Source organism: Balaenoptera borealis, assembly GCF_965194805.1.
Source record: "Balaenoptera borealis genome assembly, chromosome: 18".
Taxonomy (NCBI): Eukaryota; Metazoa; Chordata; class Mammalia; order Artiodactyla; family Balaenopteridae; genus Balaenoptera; species Balaenoptera borealis.
The window spans coordinates 17,416,314-17,435,587 of NC_138877.1; the positions used below are offsets into that span (position 1 = coordinate 17,416,314).

A 19,274-nucleotide genomic window follows, 5' to 3' on the forward strand; every position below is an offset into this window, starting at 1 on the left:
ATCATTATGCCATCAAGCCTGATGACAGGGGCTGGTTTTATCCGAGAACGTCTGCCTTCATGCAGTATTTGGATCGAGTCTGAGACAGCATACAGTGCAAGGAAAGAGCACTAGCAGGGTTATGGAGAACCCATGCTATGTGTCACCTGGGCAAGCCAAGTCAGTTTGTTCATCTAAAAACAAGAGTAATGGACGCTGCTTTTCTAAGGCCCCTTTTAGCTCTGAGATTGATAGTCTGTGGCCCTAAGTAAACATGGCTTGTGAGAGGTTATTTCTTTGGGTAGGACGGGTTATTTTTCCCCGAGTATAAAAAGGGCAATAAACTGTTTATCGATATTTGAGTCCTCCCCCGCTGCCCTTTAAGGGCTGAGTTCGGAAAAAAAGGGTTTGTTCCCTTTCTGGTGGGTCCTCCAACGAGAGGGCTCCTGGCCAGGTCCAGCCCTCACCCTCGGTCGCTGCCCAAGGCCGAGCGAGGCTGCGGGCGAGGATCGTCCCTCGCCCCCACTCCCCTACGGGAGCGGAGTGACTCGCGGAGGAGATTAGTCCCTGGTCATAAACAACCTCTCACTTCCCTTCCCCCGCCCCGGGCCCGCCCGCGCTGGGGCCGGCCCTCCGAGGCCCAAGGAACCTCCTCCGACGACCGCGGGCCCCGAGCCCTCCTCCGGAGGATGACCGCCAGCCTGCCCCGACTCCTAACCGGGCGTTGGATCACTCTACTCATCCCCTCCTCACCCGCCCACCGGGGAAGGGGTTCGCTACAGCGACCTCGAAACAGGAGCTGAGGCCAGCCTCCATTTCCCTTCCTCCGACCCCTATCACCTCCAACAGCCAAGGAGAGGGCGGCGGGCCTCACGCGCAGACTCACGGCCGCGGCCGCCCTGCGCGCGCCGACGCAGCCCCCGCCCCCACATCGCCGTCCTTCCGCGGGCTGTCCCCGCCCCTTCCCGGAGCCCGCCTCCGCGTCTGCCGGCCCGCCTGCTCGCCCCTCGCGCTCGCTCTCGCGCGCACCCGACGCTCCGCCTCCGCGCGTGCTCCGTAACTGTTCCCGGAGCCAGCCTCCAAGCTTCCCCCGCCCCTGAGCTGTTTGAATATGCTAATAAGAGGCCAGGGACCAGCCAATAGATTAGCGGGGCGGTGCATCACGTGGCTCGAGGACGTGTCAGGGGCGGAGCCTCTGCAGCCCCTGCCCGAGTTAAAACCGGAGTGTGCGAGAGAAAAGCGCTTCAGTAGCGAGAGGGGCTGAGAAAGTGGTGACACCGCCGGGGTGCGGAGGGAGTCCCTGAAACTTCTCCCAACAGCCCCAGGGCCAATCTCCCCTCAGCCCACTCCCCTCTTCGCCAGCTCCCAGGTCCCCACTCCCTGCACCGGGGGTGGGGTTGGGAGCCAGGCCCGTCTCCCGCTGGGACACACACAGGGGCCGGGAGCGGGGACGGGACCCCCGAGGCGGGGGGGACGGACCGACAGACAGACGGCCGGGCGCCCGCCCCAGCGGGCAGGCAGGCAGGAGGAGGCGGAGGCGGGGGTACGACTGGGAGGACTGGGTCTGGGGAGTTTCCTCTCAACTATCGGGGGAGAAACTCCCCGCAGCCGGAGGAAAGACCCAGACCGTGTTTTCCTCCCGGGGGCCGCGCTCCCCCGCCCCGCGTAGCGGCGGTCGCCGCCGCCGCCACCGGCGCCTCCACCTCTACCATCTCCTCTTTCTCCACCACCTCGGGCCCCGGTGTCCCCGGCCAGCACTATGCCCATCTTACTGTTCCTGATAGACACGTCTGCCTCTATGAACCAGCGCAGCCATCTGGGCACCACCTACCTGGACACGGCCAAAGGCGCGGTAGAGACCTTCATGAAGGTACCGACTGACCGAGCCCGGGCGGCGACCCCGGTCCGGCGGCCCGCGGGCGGCAGGGGTGGGGGGAGGGCGGCCGGGGGCGGCTAGGCGGAGGTGTCGGGGACCTGACTGCGGGAGCTGCCGGGCTCGGGGACCCCCTCCCCCACCGCGCGGGCGGGCGGGCGGGCGCTGCAAGCCGGGCTCGGCCCGGGCCGGGGCTCCGGCCCCGGGCGGTGTGCGGGGGCTGATCTGTGTGTGGGGGGCGGCTGCGGCGTGTGCGGTACTGTGGGGGGCGGCGGGGCCGCTGGGCGCCCCTTCTCCGCCTGGTAACCTCGCCTCTCTCTGCTTCCCTCTCGCCCGCCCTGTGCCTCCTCCCGTCCCCCACCCGCTCTCCCGCAGCTCCGTGCCCGGGACCCTGCCAGCAGAGGAGACAGGTATATGCTGGTCACTTTCGAAGAGCCGCCCTATGCTATCAAGGTAACAGCCCTCGCCCTCCCCCTTCCCTTCCCTTCCCTGTTCCTTCCTCTCTCACCCTCCCCGCCCCCCCATTCACCCTTCATTATGCTCCCCTCCCCCACCCGCTGTGCTCCAGGCGCTGAGGTCTTTTCCCCTGCGGGCTCCCACCCCCTCCCCCGCTACGGAGCGTCCTGGCGCGGCGCGGAGTCGCCGGGCCACCGCCGTCCCCTCCCCAGCCCGGCCCGGCGGCGGCGGCGGCGGCGGCGGCGGCGGCGCTGCGATCAACATGGCCGACATTTCCCCTCCGCGGCGTGAGCGGCAGCAATGAACTGTGGGGGATATTTATTCAAGTTAGCCCGAGTGACAGCCGGGCCCGGCAGCGCTGAGCCTGGGTCTGCATTAAAGGGGAACCGGCCCGAGGCCGGGGCGGGGGGGGGGGGTGCCGCGGGGCTGGGGCTGCAGAGTCTCCCCGAGAGGGCCGCGGGCCGGTGGGACAGCGCGCTAGGTGAACTTCGCAAGTCCCGCTCACTTCTGCTTTCCACCAGTATCTCTGCATCCCCGAATTCTGGGTATGAGGCTGGGGAGTACGCTTCCCGGGGAAGTTATAAAGTACGAAGGCTGGTAGCTACCGAAAGCTGTAGAGCCAGCAGGTTTATTCTTGGCCTCCTTTGGAAGAGAGTTTCCTCAGCAGTGATGCGGTATTGACACGTTACTCAAAACCGTGCAGCAAAGTGAAGCAGCTCCTTGGTGAACGGCACATTGTAACGGCCGTCCGTGTGCACATGGCTTTGAAAGATGAAAAAAAATTCTTACGTTTTTCTTTTCAGGCCGGATGGAAAGAAAACCATGCAACGTTTATGAATGAACTGAAAAACCTTCAGGCTGAAGGACTTACGACTCTTGGCCAATCCCTAAGGACAGCTTTTGATTTATTAAATTTAAATAGATTAGTAACTGGCATAGACAACTATGGGCAGGTAGGTTGACTATTAAGGTGGAAAAACAGTTGATTTTTCTTTTTGTGGAAAAACAGTCCAGTCCCGAAACTATATAACGTGAAATACAAGTGTAAAACATTTCAGATTAAAATCCAGTATGCACATAATACAAAAGTGAAACTCTGACCACACTGTATATGGTTTTATAGCCCTCATTTTTTTTTTCTTTTCTTAAAATGTATTTGTGTTCAGAATTCGAATCTGAATTCTTTGCTATGAAGTTGACATAAATTTAGTTTTAATCCCTTAAAGTTCACTCAGGAAATAAACAGGAAAACATCCTGCCTCACCACACTCAGTTTCTCTGGTAGTCTATCCACAGGCAATTGTGCAACTGTTGCAATGACTGACAGACACTAGTTGATTAGTGGTCTTAAAATGTTAGAGGAAATTATTCTATTTGTTGTATCAGGGTTTAATTTAACCATATTGTGTAGCTCTGAAAGGTAAGAAGGTTTTCATTGTAGTGCACTAACTGGCTGAGTACATTAAGATTTCTCAGCTTTTGAGCTGTGTCCAATAAGGCACTATGCAGGAAGAATTCTGAAGCCATTCTTGAATTAAATGGCAGGTCCAGAGTTTTGTTTTTAAACTCCAAACGCTTGGAAAAGAGGCTGTTTGAAAATATGAAAGAACCCTTCCTTTCTCCCTTAACTCTCCCAGTTCCTCTATTGCACGTGCTGTTATCTCTTTGAAGATGAGACAAGACCATTAAATCACATGATGGTTCACTATGGGATAATGCAAGGTGGTCCATTATAACACTTTCTGAGGCAACTGGCCTGGGAAGTAAAAGATACTGAAGAATGTGTAATGTTACACATAACAAAGGAATATTAAATCCAAGGAGTTCAGTTCCTATGTTGTTGTGCAAAGCACTATTACCACAATGATACTTTTAGGCACACATTTTGTTCTTGTTCCCAAGTTCCATGAGCCACAGTTTTAGGAGTTTCACAAATTTCAGGGAAATTCTTCCCGCAACTACAGCTTTTGGTTTCTTTATATAGAAAGAAGCAGAATTGTTCCCTTGTTATAGAAATGTTTATGCTTTACTTCTTAAGGGTAACTATTCAGTGCCTGAACATCTTTGGCTTTGGAAATGGCTGAATGTAGTTCTATTGCATTTAAAGTATATGTTGCAACTTGGAGTTACTTTGTTTCTGTCTTTATGGAATTATGGAATTGCACTTCCTGTATTTTCTCACACATTAATCTTTTTCTGTTTCCCCTTTCATGCTGCTTTCTTTTTCAGCTTTTAGTAAGTTGGGCAGATTTGCCATGAACTTTTCAGTTTGTTTCTTTAAAATAATGGATTTATTTCCCTTTCATATTCCTTTGTTATCTGGAGCGCTGTGCAGTCTTATTGCTTAAGGTTTTGATCTAAACTTTGAGTTCAAAGACAGATATGAAACTTACCATTATTCAGTTATCCTTATTTCCTTATTATTGGATATACTAACTGTTATTATTTGGTTGGCAGGTTGTCAGTGTATAGCAGAACTACTAATTTCCTGTTCTTCTGCATCACATTTCATAAGTGGGAAAGGCATTTAGACACGTTTACCTTCTACCTCCTATTAAAAATATTTCTTAGGTGTTTCCTTAGAAAAAACTGATTGTCGTGGAGAGGCTGAGGACATTTGTTATTTAAACCCGTATTTTCCTTTTCCCAGTTGCCATCTTCCACCAGAGGATGCTTAAGTTCTTGTCTATAAAGCTCACAAAAAGTTTGAGGTTGAAGGTGGTCCTGCTGTGCTCTTACCACTTTGACCAAGAGAAGAGCCTGGAGATAGGATGTTTTTGTATGTTAAGATTTATTAATTCAACACGGGGGAGAGATTATGCCTTTCAGTTATTTTGATGAATAAGCAAGGATGCAAGGAGTAATATCCTGAATTGCCACATGAAAATGATCCTAGCATTAAAATAACTAAGGAAGCCACAATTTTCCAAATGAAAATGACAATGATTGAGTCTAATGATTATGATTCTCATGATTAATTAGAAGAAAACATCTTCCCAGAAGACATTTTTCATCATAAGATTTTTTTCTTGCTGATTTAAATATACATTTTCTATTCAAAAAAAGGATAAATTATCAAGAAGTTTGGAAGTCTCAAATATTTAATACTGAATATAGTTCATGTATTTTCTTCGTAAGGTTATCTGCCTATTTTTTGTGGAGTACCAGTTTTCTGTAACCTCAGTGTTTCTTGTAAATACTTCCCGTTTCATGCTCTATATTAGGATCTTTGGAGCCCACAGTACTAAATGCTTGTATATAATCTCAGTAGTTGAAGGAAATGAGAAAAGGTGAGCTAGATGAAAGGGCATATTGATTTTATAGAACATCTAAAAACCTTTAAGTTTCTGAATAATTTTTCTTAAACACTTAAATGGGGTTTATATATATATGTATCTGTATATTTATATAGATATCTCCACATGTGTTCCCACCACCCACATACATGCACATATGTGGTTTCCATAATCAATTCCAAGAGTATTTTTAATATCTATATTGCATAAGTTTAGTTGGCATATCTACAAATAAAACGTCTTTGAGATATTAGCTAGGATACTAAGAAAACTTGCAGGGCATCAGTAAGGTTAAAGTAGCTAAGAGAAAAATGATTCTTGGTGAATGTTTTCTCAAGCACTTTGGATATCTCACTAACAAGTTCCTTGCATATAGAAGTCCTTATAAATATTTAATTTTGATAATCAGTACCATTTGCTGATACTTCTACGATCATGGAACAATGTGTAGTCAATCTTTTCTTTATAAATTATGATAACAACTTATTAAATTGCTTATCCTTGCAGCTAAATTTGATAGATTTTTTTTTTTTTCACATGTATTCACCAGAGTTTCAAATAATGCTGATCTTTTGAGAGCCACTGAAAATTTGAACCTGCCTTAATATCTAAAGTTTGGACATGTATAAAGTTTTAGAGGTCTGATTAAAGTTTCCTATGTAGATCGGTTTATTTTTCATACTTTTCCAAATTGTTCTGTTTTCTGGCAATGTTTTCAACATTGTTTATTATTATTATTTTTCTTTAAGTTAGGTTCCAGTTAGGTTTAGCTGCTAAATATTACTCTGGCCTGCAGTTCATCATTTTTGTCACTGGACTGATGCCACACTCCTACTACTCAATATACTAGTACTGATTCAGTTGTTCTAGGACTTAGAATGGTACCTGACCTACTATTGTATGCCTTTGGTGAAGACAATCCTTGAGTAATACCATAAAAGGAAGCATAATACATGTTTAATTTTTTGAGGGTTTTTTATTCCAAGTGTTTACCTCATTGAAAAATGGTGGCTTTTAGACACCATCAAATTGAATGAATCTTAGGGAGAATAATGTTAGCCGGTTTTATTCTTCAGCATAAAGAGCTATTTGTGAACTTAGCAGATAATTCAGGTAGATTTCTAATAATACTGCTTTTTTCCCTTTACCAAAGCAGTACCCATTTAGTTCTCAGGTAGTACATAATAAAGGCTTCTCTTTTAATGTTGGTAGGTGAAGTAATGAAAACTTGATTCCCATTTGGGTTTTTGGTTTCCTTTAGGCTATCAAGAAATATGTAAACAATAGTTTGGTATTTATTGACCTATAGATATCTTTTCAAAAGAAAGTAGATTATTATACTTGAACATTCTGTGCTGAATATAAACTGGAGACATTTTTTAAGTCTCTGAACTTTTTTTTCTAATTTTTAAATTGTGGTAAAAAACACATAGCATCAAATTTACCATCCTGACCATTTTTAAATGTACAGTTCAGTAGTGTTAAGTATATTCACATTATTGTGCAACCAATTTCCAGAACATTTTCATCTTTCAAAACTGAAAGTCCTTTCAAAGCAATAACTCCTCATTTCCCCCTAACCCCAGCCCCTGGCAATCAAAGAAGGGCACCATTCTACCTTCTGTTTCTATGAATTTGACTACTCTAGAGATACCACCTATAAATGGAATCATACAGTATTTGTCTTTTTGTGACTGGCTTATTTTACTTAACATAATGTCCTCAAGGTTCATACATGTAGCATGTGTTGGGATTTCATTTCTTTTTATGGCTAAATAATATTCCATTGTATGTGTATACCACATTTAAAAAATTTTTTTGTATATACCACATTTTGCCTACCCATTAATCTGTTGATGGACACTTTGGTTGCTTCCACCTCTTGGCTGTTGTGAATAATGCTGCTATGAACATGGTGTAAATGTCTCTTGAGATCCTGCTTTCAGTTCTTTTGGATATATACCCTGAAGTGGAATTGCTAGATTGTATGGTAATTCTATTTAAAAAAATTTAAGGAAATGCCATATTGTTCTCCATAAAGTTTGCACTATTTTATATTCCCACCAATAATGCACAAGAATTCCAATTTCTCCACATCCTTGATAACACTATTTTCCTTTTTTCTAATATTAGCCATCCTAATGGATTTGAAGTGATATCTCATTGGTTTATTTGCATTTACCTAGTTATTATTTATATTGTACATCTCTTCATATGCTGGGTGGACTTTTGTATACTGGCTTTGGAGAAATGTCTGTTCAAGACCTTTGCTTATTTTTTAATTGTTATTTTTTCCCGTTGTTGGTAGGAGTTCTTTAAATATTCTGGCTATTAACCCCTTATCAGGTGTGCAATTTGCAGATTTTTCTCCCATTCCACGGGCTGCTTTTTCACTCTGTTGATTGTCCTTTTCACAGAAGTTTTAATTTTTGATGTATTCCAGTGTATCTATTTTTTATTTTGCTGCCTTTGCTTTTAGTGTCATATCCAAGAAATCATTGCCAAATCCTATGTATTGATGCTTTCCCCCTATATTTTCTTTCAGGAGTTTTAGTTTTATGTCTTACATTTACGTCTTTAATCCATTTTGAGTTAATTTTGGTATATGGTGTAGAATGAAGTAAGCTTCATTCTTTTGCATGTGGACATCAAGTATTTCCAACACGATTTGTTGAAGAGACTGTCCTTTTCCCTTTGAAAGGTCTTGGCGAGCGCCTGAACTTTAAGCCTCTTGAAATTATTTTCAGTAATTATTGATGGATAGGCGACTCTATAGTCAAACTTGCTTAAATGTTTTTTCTCCATCTTTAATTGTGTAAAAGAAGAGCAATGGCTAGGAATGTGAAAATTGGATTCCAATTCTGCCCTTGACATTGAATTACTATGACACATTGGGCAGTCACTTTACTGCCCTGTGCCTCTGCTTCTTCGTTCCCCAAATTGCCAGTAATGAAGCCATTTATACCCATATAGAATCGATGAGAGTCTGAAATGGGATGGTATATTAAAATGTAATTTAAAAATTATGAAGTGCTCAGTAGACACAGAGCATACTTTTTCTCCCCTCCATAGATTCACCTCTGGTTTTCTGTTATTTTTCACCTTTGAATTTGAAATTAGTTATAAAAATCTAGTGATATTTAAAGCTGATTTTTATTACATGCTTTGAAATCTGTTAGTAGCATATTAAGTATATGTATATTTTTCGCAGGGGGGGCTTTATATTGCTTCCTGGGGAAGCAGTGTGAAAGGTAAATATAACTTGATCAAAGTTGTCTTAATGGCAGTTGATAAGCATGGGATAAAGTACAAGGATGGTATTTTAAAAAAAAACAATGTTAAATGAAAACTGGATGAATATCAATTAGCAGATAAGTCAGAAAGCCATTCTTTCATAGGAATACAAGTTAGAAAAGGAACCCTTAGAAGACAAAAGCACATGTTTTAGGATTCTTTCAAATAGGGAGCTCCCCCTAGTGCGTTTAAGATGAGATATACACAAGTTTGATATGCAAGGAACTTTTGAGGAGCACATCTATTAGGTAGATCAAGGGATTTTTTTTTTTTAAAACTTTTTTTTTTCCCCCCAATTATTAATTTATTTATTTATGGCTGTGTTGGGTCTTCGTTTCTGTGCTAGGGCTTTCTCTAGTTGTGGCAAGCGGGGACCACTCTTCATCGCAGCACGCAGGCCTCTCACTATCACGGCCTCTCTTGTTGCGGAGCACAGGCTCCAGACGTGCAGTCTCAGTAATTGTGGCTCACGGGCCCAGTTGCTCCGCGGCATGTGGGATCTTCCTAGACCAGGGCTCGAACCCGTGTCCCCTGCATTGGCAGGCAGATTCTCAACCACTGCGCCACCAGGGAAGCCCCTCAAGGGATGTTTTAAAAAGAAGGTTTGACTGAGCTCAAAGTAGTATAACATGGCTATGATTTATTTCCTATTGAGCATTAATTTAATTTATTATTTATTTATTTATTTTTACATCTTTATTGGAGTATAATTGCTTTACAATGGTGTGTTAGTTTCTGCTTTATAACAAAGTGAATCAGCTATACGTATACATATATCCCCATATCTCCTCCTTCCTGCGTCTCCCTCCCAGCCTCCCTATCCCACCCCTCTAGGTGGTCACAAAGCAACGAGCTGATCTCCCTGTGCTATGCGGCTGCTTCCCACTAGCTATCTATTTTACATTTGGTAGGGTATATATGTCCAAGCCACTCTCTCACTTTGTCCCAGCTTACTCTCCCCCCTCCCCGTGTCCTCAAGTCCATTCTCTACATCTGTGTCTTTCTTATTCATGTCCTGCCCCTAGGTTCTTCAGAAGCTTTTTTTTTTTTTTGGATTCCATATATATGTGTTACCATATGGTATTTATTTTTCTCTTTCTGACTCACTTCACTCTGTATGACAGACTCTAGGTCCATCCACCTCACTACAGATAACTCAGTTTCGTTTCTTTTTATGGCTGAGTAATATTCCATTGTATATATGTGCCACATCTTCTTTATCCATTCATCTGTTGATGGACACTTAGGTTGCTTCCATGTCCTGGCTATTGTAAATAGAGCTGCAGTGAACATTGTGGTACATGACTCTTTTTGAATTATGGTTTTCTCAGGGTATATGCCAGTAGTGGGATTGCTGGGTTGTATGGTAGTTCTACTTTTAGTTTTTTAAGGAATCTTCCACACTGTTCTCCATAGTGGCTGTATCAATTTACATTCCCACCAACAGTGCAAGGGGGTTCCCTTTTCTTCACACCCTCTCTAGCATTTATTGTTTGTGGATTTTTTTTTAATTAATTAATTAATTTATATTTATTTTTGGCTGTGTTGGGTCTTCGTTTCTGTGCGAGGGCTTTCTCCAGTTGCGGCAAGCAGGGGCCACTCTTCATCGCGGTGCGTAGGCCTCTCACCGTCGCGGCCTCTCCCGTTGCGGAGCACAGGCTCCAGACGCGCAGGCTCAGTAATCATGGCTCACGGGCCTAGTTGCTCCGCGGCATGTGGGATCTTCCCAGACCAGGGCTCGAACCCGTGTCCTCTGCGTTGGCAGGCAGATTCTTAACCACTGGGCCGCCAGGGAAGCCCTGTTTGTGGATTTTTTGATGATGGCCATTCTGACTGGTGTGAGGGGTGATACCTTATAGTAGTTTTGATTTGCATTTCTCTAATGATTAGTGATGTTGAGCATTCTTTCCTGTGTTTGTTGGCAATCTGTATATCTTCTTTGGAGAAATGTCTATTTAGGTCTTCTGCCTGTTTTTGGATTGGGTTTGTTTCTTTTGATATTGAGCTGCATGAGCTGCTTGTAAATTTTGGAGATTAATCCTTTGTCAGTTGCTTCATCTGCAAATATTTTCTCACATTCTGAGGGTTGTCTTTTCGTCTTGTTTATGTTTTCCTTTGCTGTGCAAAAGCTTTTAAGTTTCGTTAGGTCCCATTTGTTTATTTTTGTTTTTATTTCCCTTTCTCTAGGAGGTGGGTCAAAAAGGATCTTGCTGTGATTTGTGTCATAGAGTGTTCTGCCTATGTTTTCCTCTAAGAGTTTTACAGTGTCTGGCCTTATATTTAGGTCTTTAATCCATTTTGAGTTTATTTTTGTGTATGGTCTTAGGGAGTGTTCTAACTTCATTCTTTTACTTGTAGCTGTCCAGTTTTCCCAGCACCACTTTGAAGAGGCTGTCTTTTCTCCATTGTATTATTCTTGCCTCCTTTATCAAAAATAAGGTGATCATATGTGCGTGGATTTATCTCTGGGCTTTCTATCCTGTTCCATTGGTCTATATTTCTGTTTTTGTGCCAGTACTATACTGTCTTGATTACTGTAGCCCAGTAGTATAGTGTAAAGTCAGGGAATCTGATTCCTCCAGCTCCATTTTTCTTTCTCAAGATTGCTTTGGCTATTAGGGGTCTTTTGTGTTTCCATACACATTGTACAATTTTTTGTTCTAGTTCTGTGAAAAATGCCATTGGTAGTTGATAGGGATTGCATTGAATCTGTAGATTGCTTTGGGTAGTATAGTCACTTTCGCAGTGTTGATTCTTCCAATCCAGTAACATGGTATATCTCTCCATCTGTTTGTATCATCTTTAATTTCTTTCATCAGTGTCTTATAGTTTTCTGCATAGAGGTCTTTTGTCTCCTTAGGTAGGTTTATTCCTAGGTATTTTATTGTTTTTGTTGCAGTGGTAAATGGGAGTGTTTCCTTAATTTGTCTTTCAGATTTTTCATCATTAGTGTATAGGAATGCAGGAGATTTCTGTGCATTAATTTTGTATCCTGCTACTCTACCAAATTCATTGATTAGCTCTAGTAGTTTTCTGGTAGCATCTTTGGGATTCTCTATGTATAGTATCGTGTCATCCGTGAGCACTAGTTTTAAAGATGGTAATTTAAATGACAAATTTCAAGACCCAGGTTTTATTTTCTTTGAAAATACTTGCTATAATTTATCTTCATAATTTTATACTCTAAATCTGTTTTCTAAAGGATCAAAAAACCACCCTGGTGTGTTTTTTCTAAAAGAGAATGAAAAAGAATATCCTAAAGACATCAATTGCATTCTTGATTAGAAATTATTGAAAATAAATCAGAAGTACAAAAGGTAAATAATACGTTCCATTTCTTCAAAGAAATTTTTATTTTCCCTTTATGCAGAAGAATGTCAATAATTATGTATTAAACTGTACAGCTGAAAATTAAAAAGCCAGGAACAAATATTTGAATGAAAGAATTTCACTTATTCAGTTATTTTCAATTGATTTAAGGTCATTTATGGTCAGAATTAGCTAAAAGTATTGTTTAGCCATGTTTGTGTTACGGATTTCTCCAAGGAGATCATATAATATTTTATAACTTGAAATCTTCCTAAATATTTAAAATTATTTTTAGTCATCATAATCCTTCACTCAAATTCATACTCTTATAAGTAAAATCGTCTTGGTGGGTTTCTTTTCTTTGGTTGGTCAGTGCTCACGTATACCAGCCCTGTTTTCTTTCATTTAATTTTATTTATTTTTTTAATTCTTATTTTGTTTTTGTTTTTTTGACCGGGGCACTTGGCTTGCGGGATCTTAGTTCCCCGACCAGATATTGAACCCAGGTCCTTGGCAGTGAAAGCGCAGAGTCCTAACCACTGAACTGCCAGGGAATTCCCTGTTTTCTTTCATTTTAAATAAGTAATTTCTTTATACAAACTTAATTTTCATTTAGCCCTATTATTAATCTGTTTAATTTAAGCATGGTCCCAAACCATAAAGTACTGAGTCTTTTGGGTTTTGTTTTCGTTTGTCTTTATTCCCTGATCCCTCTTCTTTCCCCCCAACCTTTTCTGTTGAGATATACCTTAAATACACATATTCTAATTATGAAACTTAGTGAATTTTTAAATACACTCTTGGAAAAAAAAATTGAACTTTTTGCATCTACTGACAGAACTTTTCAGTAGACTTTCTGTAAATATTATTATGGTTATTGTTTCCCAGGGCTTTATAATTGAAAGTGACGTTAGACTCCATCTTCCTCATTGTATAAGTGTAGAAAGTAAGGCCCAGAAAAGTTAAAATGCTGAATTTCCTCACATTATGAAATATTTCAAAAGAGAGCAATTGGTTATGAAACAGTCATGCAGATTTTACTAGTAATTTGTATTTTATTTAAGAGCAAATTTTATTGGAAGGTATAGCCAGTAGGTCTGAGTCCCTCTGGGTGGGGGTGTATCAGTAGCTCTCCAATGAAATGTGCATCCTTTCAGTTCCTCTGTGAAAAGCAGTCGTTTCATTTTGTCGTTTTGTTACACTTAGCTTTTCTTGTAACACCTGTTAACATACTGTTTGTTACATTCAGTTGGATTTTCTTCCCACTCCCTCCTCCCTCCCAACTCCTTGAAGAAAAAAAAAAAAAAGAATGTGAACGTGGGGGATAGTTGCCAGGATTTTATACCGTTCTTTTTTTTTATACCGTTCTTAATTTAAGGCCTGGATGCTAATATGTATATATATGTGTATATATATATATACATATATATATACATATATATATATATGTATATATATATATATATATATATATATATATATATATATATATACACTGTTTGCTTTTGTATTCATAGTTTATTTAAAGTTTCTGATGTAGTTAATACAGGACTATTAACCTAGTCAGTTAATTAGTTGACTTTTCCCATGTAGTGTGCCAGTATTACTGCTGTAATTATAAGTTTTTACCTGGACAGCTTTGTAATTAGTTAACTATCAATTAGTTTCCTTTGACGTAAGATACTTTTGAAAATCTCTAAGCATTGTTGTTGATTCAGAGAAATCTGTTTGGCTCTATGAATTCCTAGTCCACCCATGGGTTCCTGGCAAGTCATGTAATCTTTCAGCCTCAGTTTCCCCATTAAGAAAAAATAGAATGAAATAATCTATCTTGCAGGATTGTGGTAAAGACTGAGTGATATATGATATAATTTGTTATTGTAATACACGTATTACCATTTTTGTGAATTTCCTTTTATTTGAATTTTAAAAATGGGAATTGTGGGTAGAGTATTTTATCCAGCTTTTTAAAGAACAAGAATTGTGGTGATAGGGAAAGAACTGCTTCATTAGAACTGACTGTACCTGGCTCTGGGGCTACTAGCTTATGTTGTATTGACTGACAAGTCCCTTAACCTCACTGAGCCTCAAATTTCTCATCCACAAAATGGTGGTAATACCAATCTTGAAAAAGTTTATAAGGATTGGAAATAATATTTGTTAATCATCTAGCTAAGTGCCTGCTTGGAAAAGGTTTATAATCTGAAACCTTTGAGAAAAAACAAAAAAAGTTTTTTCATAACCCAACATGTATACATCACAAGAAGCTAGAATTAGCTGTCCAGCAGTTTCAGCTAAAGTAAAATTTCTTGCCTTAGGGAACATAATGGTTTTTGGCTTTGAATTGAAGCTTTGTAGATTACTCCAAAAATACTCTCCCCTTGGAGTTACAAAAGTCTTTTCCCCCACATCTCTAATTCTTATTCAGAAATGGTTTGATAACAGTGAGTACTTCAAACAAACAAACATGTTTTTGATTTTCAAAGCAAGAAAGGTTTTAAGCTTCTTTGAGGAAATGTAGATCTCAGCCCATTTTTAGGGCTTTGTAACAGTATATTTTAGAGTTCAGGTTGGTGATGATTAGGATGGGGTGGAGGATGTCATTGTGCAGAAGAAAGGTCAAATGTAAAAGGTATGATCCATTTTATTGTTTGTAATGTAGATTTATGTGGGAAAAGAACATAATAGGATGACCCTAGGAAGGATTATTTTATGTGATGATATTTCTCTTTTAGGGCCTATGTGATCTGAAATTTGATTATTGGTATATTGAGAGATAGTTGTACCTCAAAAGTATTTTAACTTAAAAATCTTATAATTAAGAGGGTTAGTTGTAATCAGAGGACCAATTTATCAGCCTAGTGATGACTTATCAAAACTTATTCTAGGTCCTACATACTCTTGCCTTTTTTATCTTTGCCTTAAAAGGAAATGATGTTTTAACATTTTCCATCTATTAGTTTTTTTTTTTTTTTTTTGAATGGAATGCTGTGTTGTTTTGTTTTGTTTTGTTACTTTTATTTATTTATTTATTTATGGCTGTGTTGAGTCTTCGTTTCTGTGCGAGGGCTTTCTCTAGTTGTGGCAAGCGGGGGCCACTCTTCATCGCGGTGCGCGGGCCGCTCACTATCGCGGCCTCTCTTGTTGCGGAGCACAGGCTCCAGACGCGCAGGCTCAGTAATTGTGGCTCACGGGCCCAGTTGCTCCGCGGCATGTGGGATCCTCCCAGACCGGGGCTCGAACCCGTGTCCCCTGCATTGGCAGGCAGATTCTCAACCACTGCGCCACCAGGGAAGCCCCCATCTATTAGTTTTGTTCAGAGAAGCTGGGGAACATGTGAAGGTCCTTGGGAGGATTATATCATCTAAAAAACTTTATTATAGAAAGGAAAACAGTTCTGAGTATGTGAGAAAAAGTAATTGTAGCATTAGCTATTAGGTAATGTAATTTGTAACTAGTCATTGACAGGATAGATGCTGGCATGTTAAAGGAAAACTCTCACTTTGTCTTAAAGCTGGTGAACCTAGTTAGATATTAGGAAACATCAACAAATTCTGCTTATTCTGGAGTTTAGACACTGGAAGCATCCAAACAACTATTCTGAAAGGATTAAAAGCAATTGATTATTTTTAATCACAGAAATTGAAGATGATTGAGTATGCAGTGCTCTGTGAAAGGTTAGACTGCAAACCACAGTGGATGATGTTACAAAGCCTGGTGGGTCCCTAAGATAATGACAGATAATAGTACTTTGGATTATTAGGAATAAGCAAAGTAATGTTTTTGTGGCCTCTGATGTAATGCTTGAGTTGTGACGGTTCCTGATCATTTATGTACTTTGGAAGGTAATAACTAATGTAGAATTTTGAATTTTTGTTGTACATTTTAAATTGTCAATCCCATTTCTCAAACCAGTAAGTTAGAAGGAATACCCAAGTAATTGCATCCAGAAAATTGGGCCTAAATCAAGTAGTAGAAAGAGTAAGAGATCTTTACATCTAAATTTTATTGTTAATCAAGAAGGGATAATGTCTAATCCCAAACAAGATTATATTGAATGTAAATCCTAATGTAAAAAAGAGTTATCTTGTCATGTTCTTAGAGCTTCCATTTCAGTGAGCTATAGTATCAATCAAAAACATGTAACAATCTGTGCAGGCACCCACCCATCCATGTGTGACATCTGCTTTTTCATGAGGTTCATTTCTAACTTAAAACCTTGGTGGATTTGTATGTATAGATAGGAAGGCTTGTAAAAATTTGTTTTTAACAGTAGAACCCAAATATTATGTGGTTAGTTTTTTGCTTCCCAAATGTGTCATCTATTTTGAAAAATTTATATCTATAAACACTTGGGAAGGTGCTTAGCATGAGCGTCAGTAAATGTTTGAATCAGAATTTAGCAAGAATGAATTTCTAGAAACTCTTTAGTCAAGTACATATACCTGTATAATGGATTTGGAGAAATTTAAATATTTCCTCCTAAAAAAACTTACTGAAATTGGGTTACCACAAATTCTTTCCTAGAAAACGAAAATTCCATATATTATATATATATATTTTTTTTACAAAGCAGGGCCCCTTAAAACTAAATCTCGCATTTTGATTTATCCAATTAAATTATTTTGAGGTTGACCTTAAGCTGTAGCATATGGGAAATAATAGACTATTCGTTTTTCCAAGTGCTTATCATGAATTATTTTCCTTTATTAAGCTTAATACTTTATCGCTAACTTTACTGATATGCAGTATTTATTAGGCAGTTCTTCATTTTCACTTGTAGTCTTAAAGATACTTAGGTAGAATGCTGTGGTTGAATTCCATCTTTTTTGTAGGATAGCTGTGGTATGTGTGAATGATTCTTTTGAGAGCATATTCATAGTATGGATGTTTAGAAGGAAGTAATGATAATGGTTAAAGATGTGATTTAATCAGACTTTTGCAAAAGTAATATCTGTAGGTTTGGTGTAGTCAACACCCAAGGAGATGATTATTTTTGATAGAATAGGCAGATCTATATGATTTTTTTTTTGAGGTTAAATTAATTTTCAGCATTATTGCTGTATCACTTTGCCTATCTTTGAAAATGTGTTTTCATCTTGGCTTTTATTTTTTTACTTTTTCTGTTATGTTTCTAACATGTTTTTTTTTCTTTTTTTAATTATTTTATTTTTTTGGCTGTGTTGCGCAGCTTGTGGGATCTTAGTTGCCTGACCAAGGATCAAACCTGGGCCCTCGGCAGTGAGAGCACAGAGCCCTAACCACTGGACTGCCGGGGAATTCCCTAACATGTTTATTATTATATGCTTTTCTGGAATTAAATTAATACCATGCAATCCATTTAGTATAATGGATGTATTAGGTTCTTTATCCAGAATGTTAGTATTTCTTAAGTAAAATTATATTTCTGATACCCTCATTACTCTTTTTATGCCAGTATAAACACTGTTTGCCTGCTACTATTTATTAAATAATACCAAAACCAACTATTTATTTGTTAGAGTAATCTTATCCAAACTTTAGACTCCAGTTCAGATGTAAAACTCAAAATTCTGTGAAATTATTTAAATATTTAATATTTAAATGCATTTAATTTATATTACTGTCCTTTGATGCACTCATTGTTAGTCTTATCAGTCATTGAGTTTAACATTCATCTTTTTCACAAAGTCAGGCTAGTAATTCTTCAGTTCTTATAGTGAATATTTTTTACATTACTACTACAGCTGACCCTTGAATGACACTTACATGTGGAATTTTTTCTTGCATACTACAGTACTACACAGTCTGGGGTTGGTTGAATCTGAGGTTGCGGAATCGCAGATACGAAGGTCCGACTATTAAGTTATATGTGTATTTTTGACTGTGCAGGGGTCAGCGCCCCTCAACCCCTTGCGTTCAAGGATCAGCTGTATTTAGTTTATTATTTAAATCAAATCCTAGGATATTGCTCCTTACTCATTATGTTAAAATAAATACATGAGATTCCCTCCTACTTTTGCTCAAGTCTTATTATTCCATCTGTTTCTAATGCTATTTTTTTAAAAATAAGGAATTAAATAGATAAAGGAACTGTACTGGTACACAATTGTATAATGGCATTACTTGAAACTAAAAATATATTTCTTTTAATGGGGAATTTTAACATGTTTTTCTTTAGTTTATACTTTAATGTATTCTAAGTACTAGGTTTCTATACACTAGGAGATTTTTTTTTAAAGTTTTATTTTTGGATACTAAGCACATTTTAATTTGGAAGAGTACTTGTTTTGAATATGTTATAAATGCACATGGTTAAAAAGTTCAAGCATTAGAGAAAGTTATACAGTTGCTCACTTCAGTTCTTCAGAGGCAACCATGATTAATCAGTTTATAGTGTGTATCCTTCAGAAATCTGTTGTATGTAGTCGAAGGTATTATTTTAAAAGCACTGATTTTTTTTTTTTTTTTTTGCTTTTTCAGCAAAAACTTTTTCTTTTTTTTGAATTTTATTTTATTTATTTTTTTATACAGCAGGTTCTTATTAGTTATCCATTTTATACATATTAGTGTATATATGTCAATCGCAATCTCCCAGTTCATCACACCACCACCCAAAGCACTAATTTCTTAAGATGAATATCTGAGTTTTTACATCAAAAGACTTATTTATGCCACACTACTTGGGGTCTTGACTCTAAAAGTAATCTTGCTGAATTTGAAAACAAACATAAAACTTGTAATTTTGGCCTTGGAATATTGATCTTAATGTAAGCCTGTTGGGCCTTTACTGACTTAAATAATGATTATATTTTGTTTGGAACGTGTAATTAACCAGTTGTGTATTCATCCCTGTAATATAATGAACCCCCCCACCCTTTAAAAAAAAAAAAGCTAAACAATATTAATGACAGTGAGTTATTGAATAGAATGATTTCATAGGTCTTATTGCTAGAGTTTGAGGCTAAAATAAAAAAAAAGGAACTGATTTAAAGAAAAATATTAAGTATATAAATATTAGTGCAGGTAATAAGTAGATATTGAAAAAATTCTGGTTGTGGTATTCAAATGTCTGAAGTTTGAGCAAT

At 39.4% G+C, this 19,274-nt stretch overlaps 1 protein-coding gene across 8 annotated transcripts in view; it reads left to right on the plus strand.

Annotated features, from left to right (window-relative positions):
* Positions 1-1,202: 1,202 nt before the first annotated feature.
* Positions 1,203-19,274, plus strand: part of INTS6 (integrator complex subunit 6) — a 109,910-nt gene continuing 91,838 nt past the window's right edge. For 5 of the 8 annotated variants that reach the window (XR_014236931.1, XR_014236932.1, XR_014236933.1 and 2 more), the window contains exons 1-3: positions 1,204-1,849; positions 2,228-2,305; positions 3,112-3,261. Coding sequence is in view for 4 of the 8 variants with exons in the window: in XM_082365331.1 (XP_082221457.1) it covers positions 1,739-1,849; positions 2,228-2,305; positions 3,112-3,261 (339 nt within the window). In the remaining 4 variants the exon portion in view is untranslated. Of the gene's footprint in view, positions 1,850-2,227; positions 2,306-2,420; positions 2,596-3,111; positions 3,262-19,274 lie in introns of those variants that run through there. The other 3 variants (XR_014236930.1, XM_082365334.1, XM_082365333.1) reach the window with 3 other exon arrangements.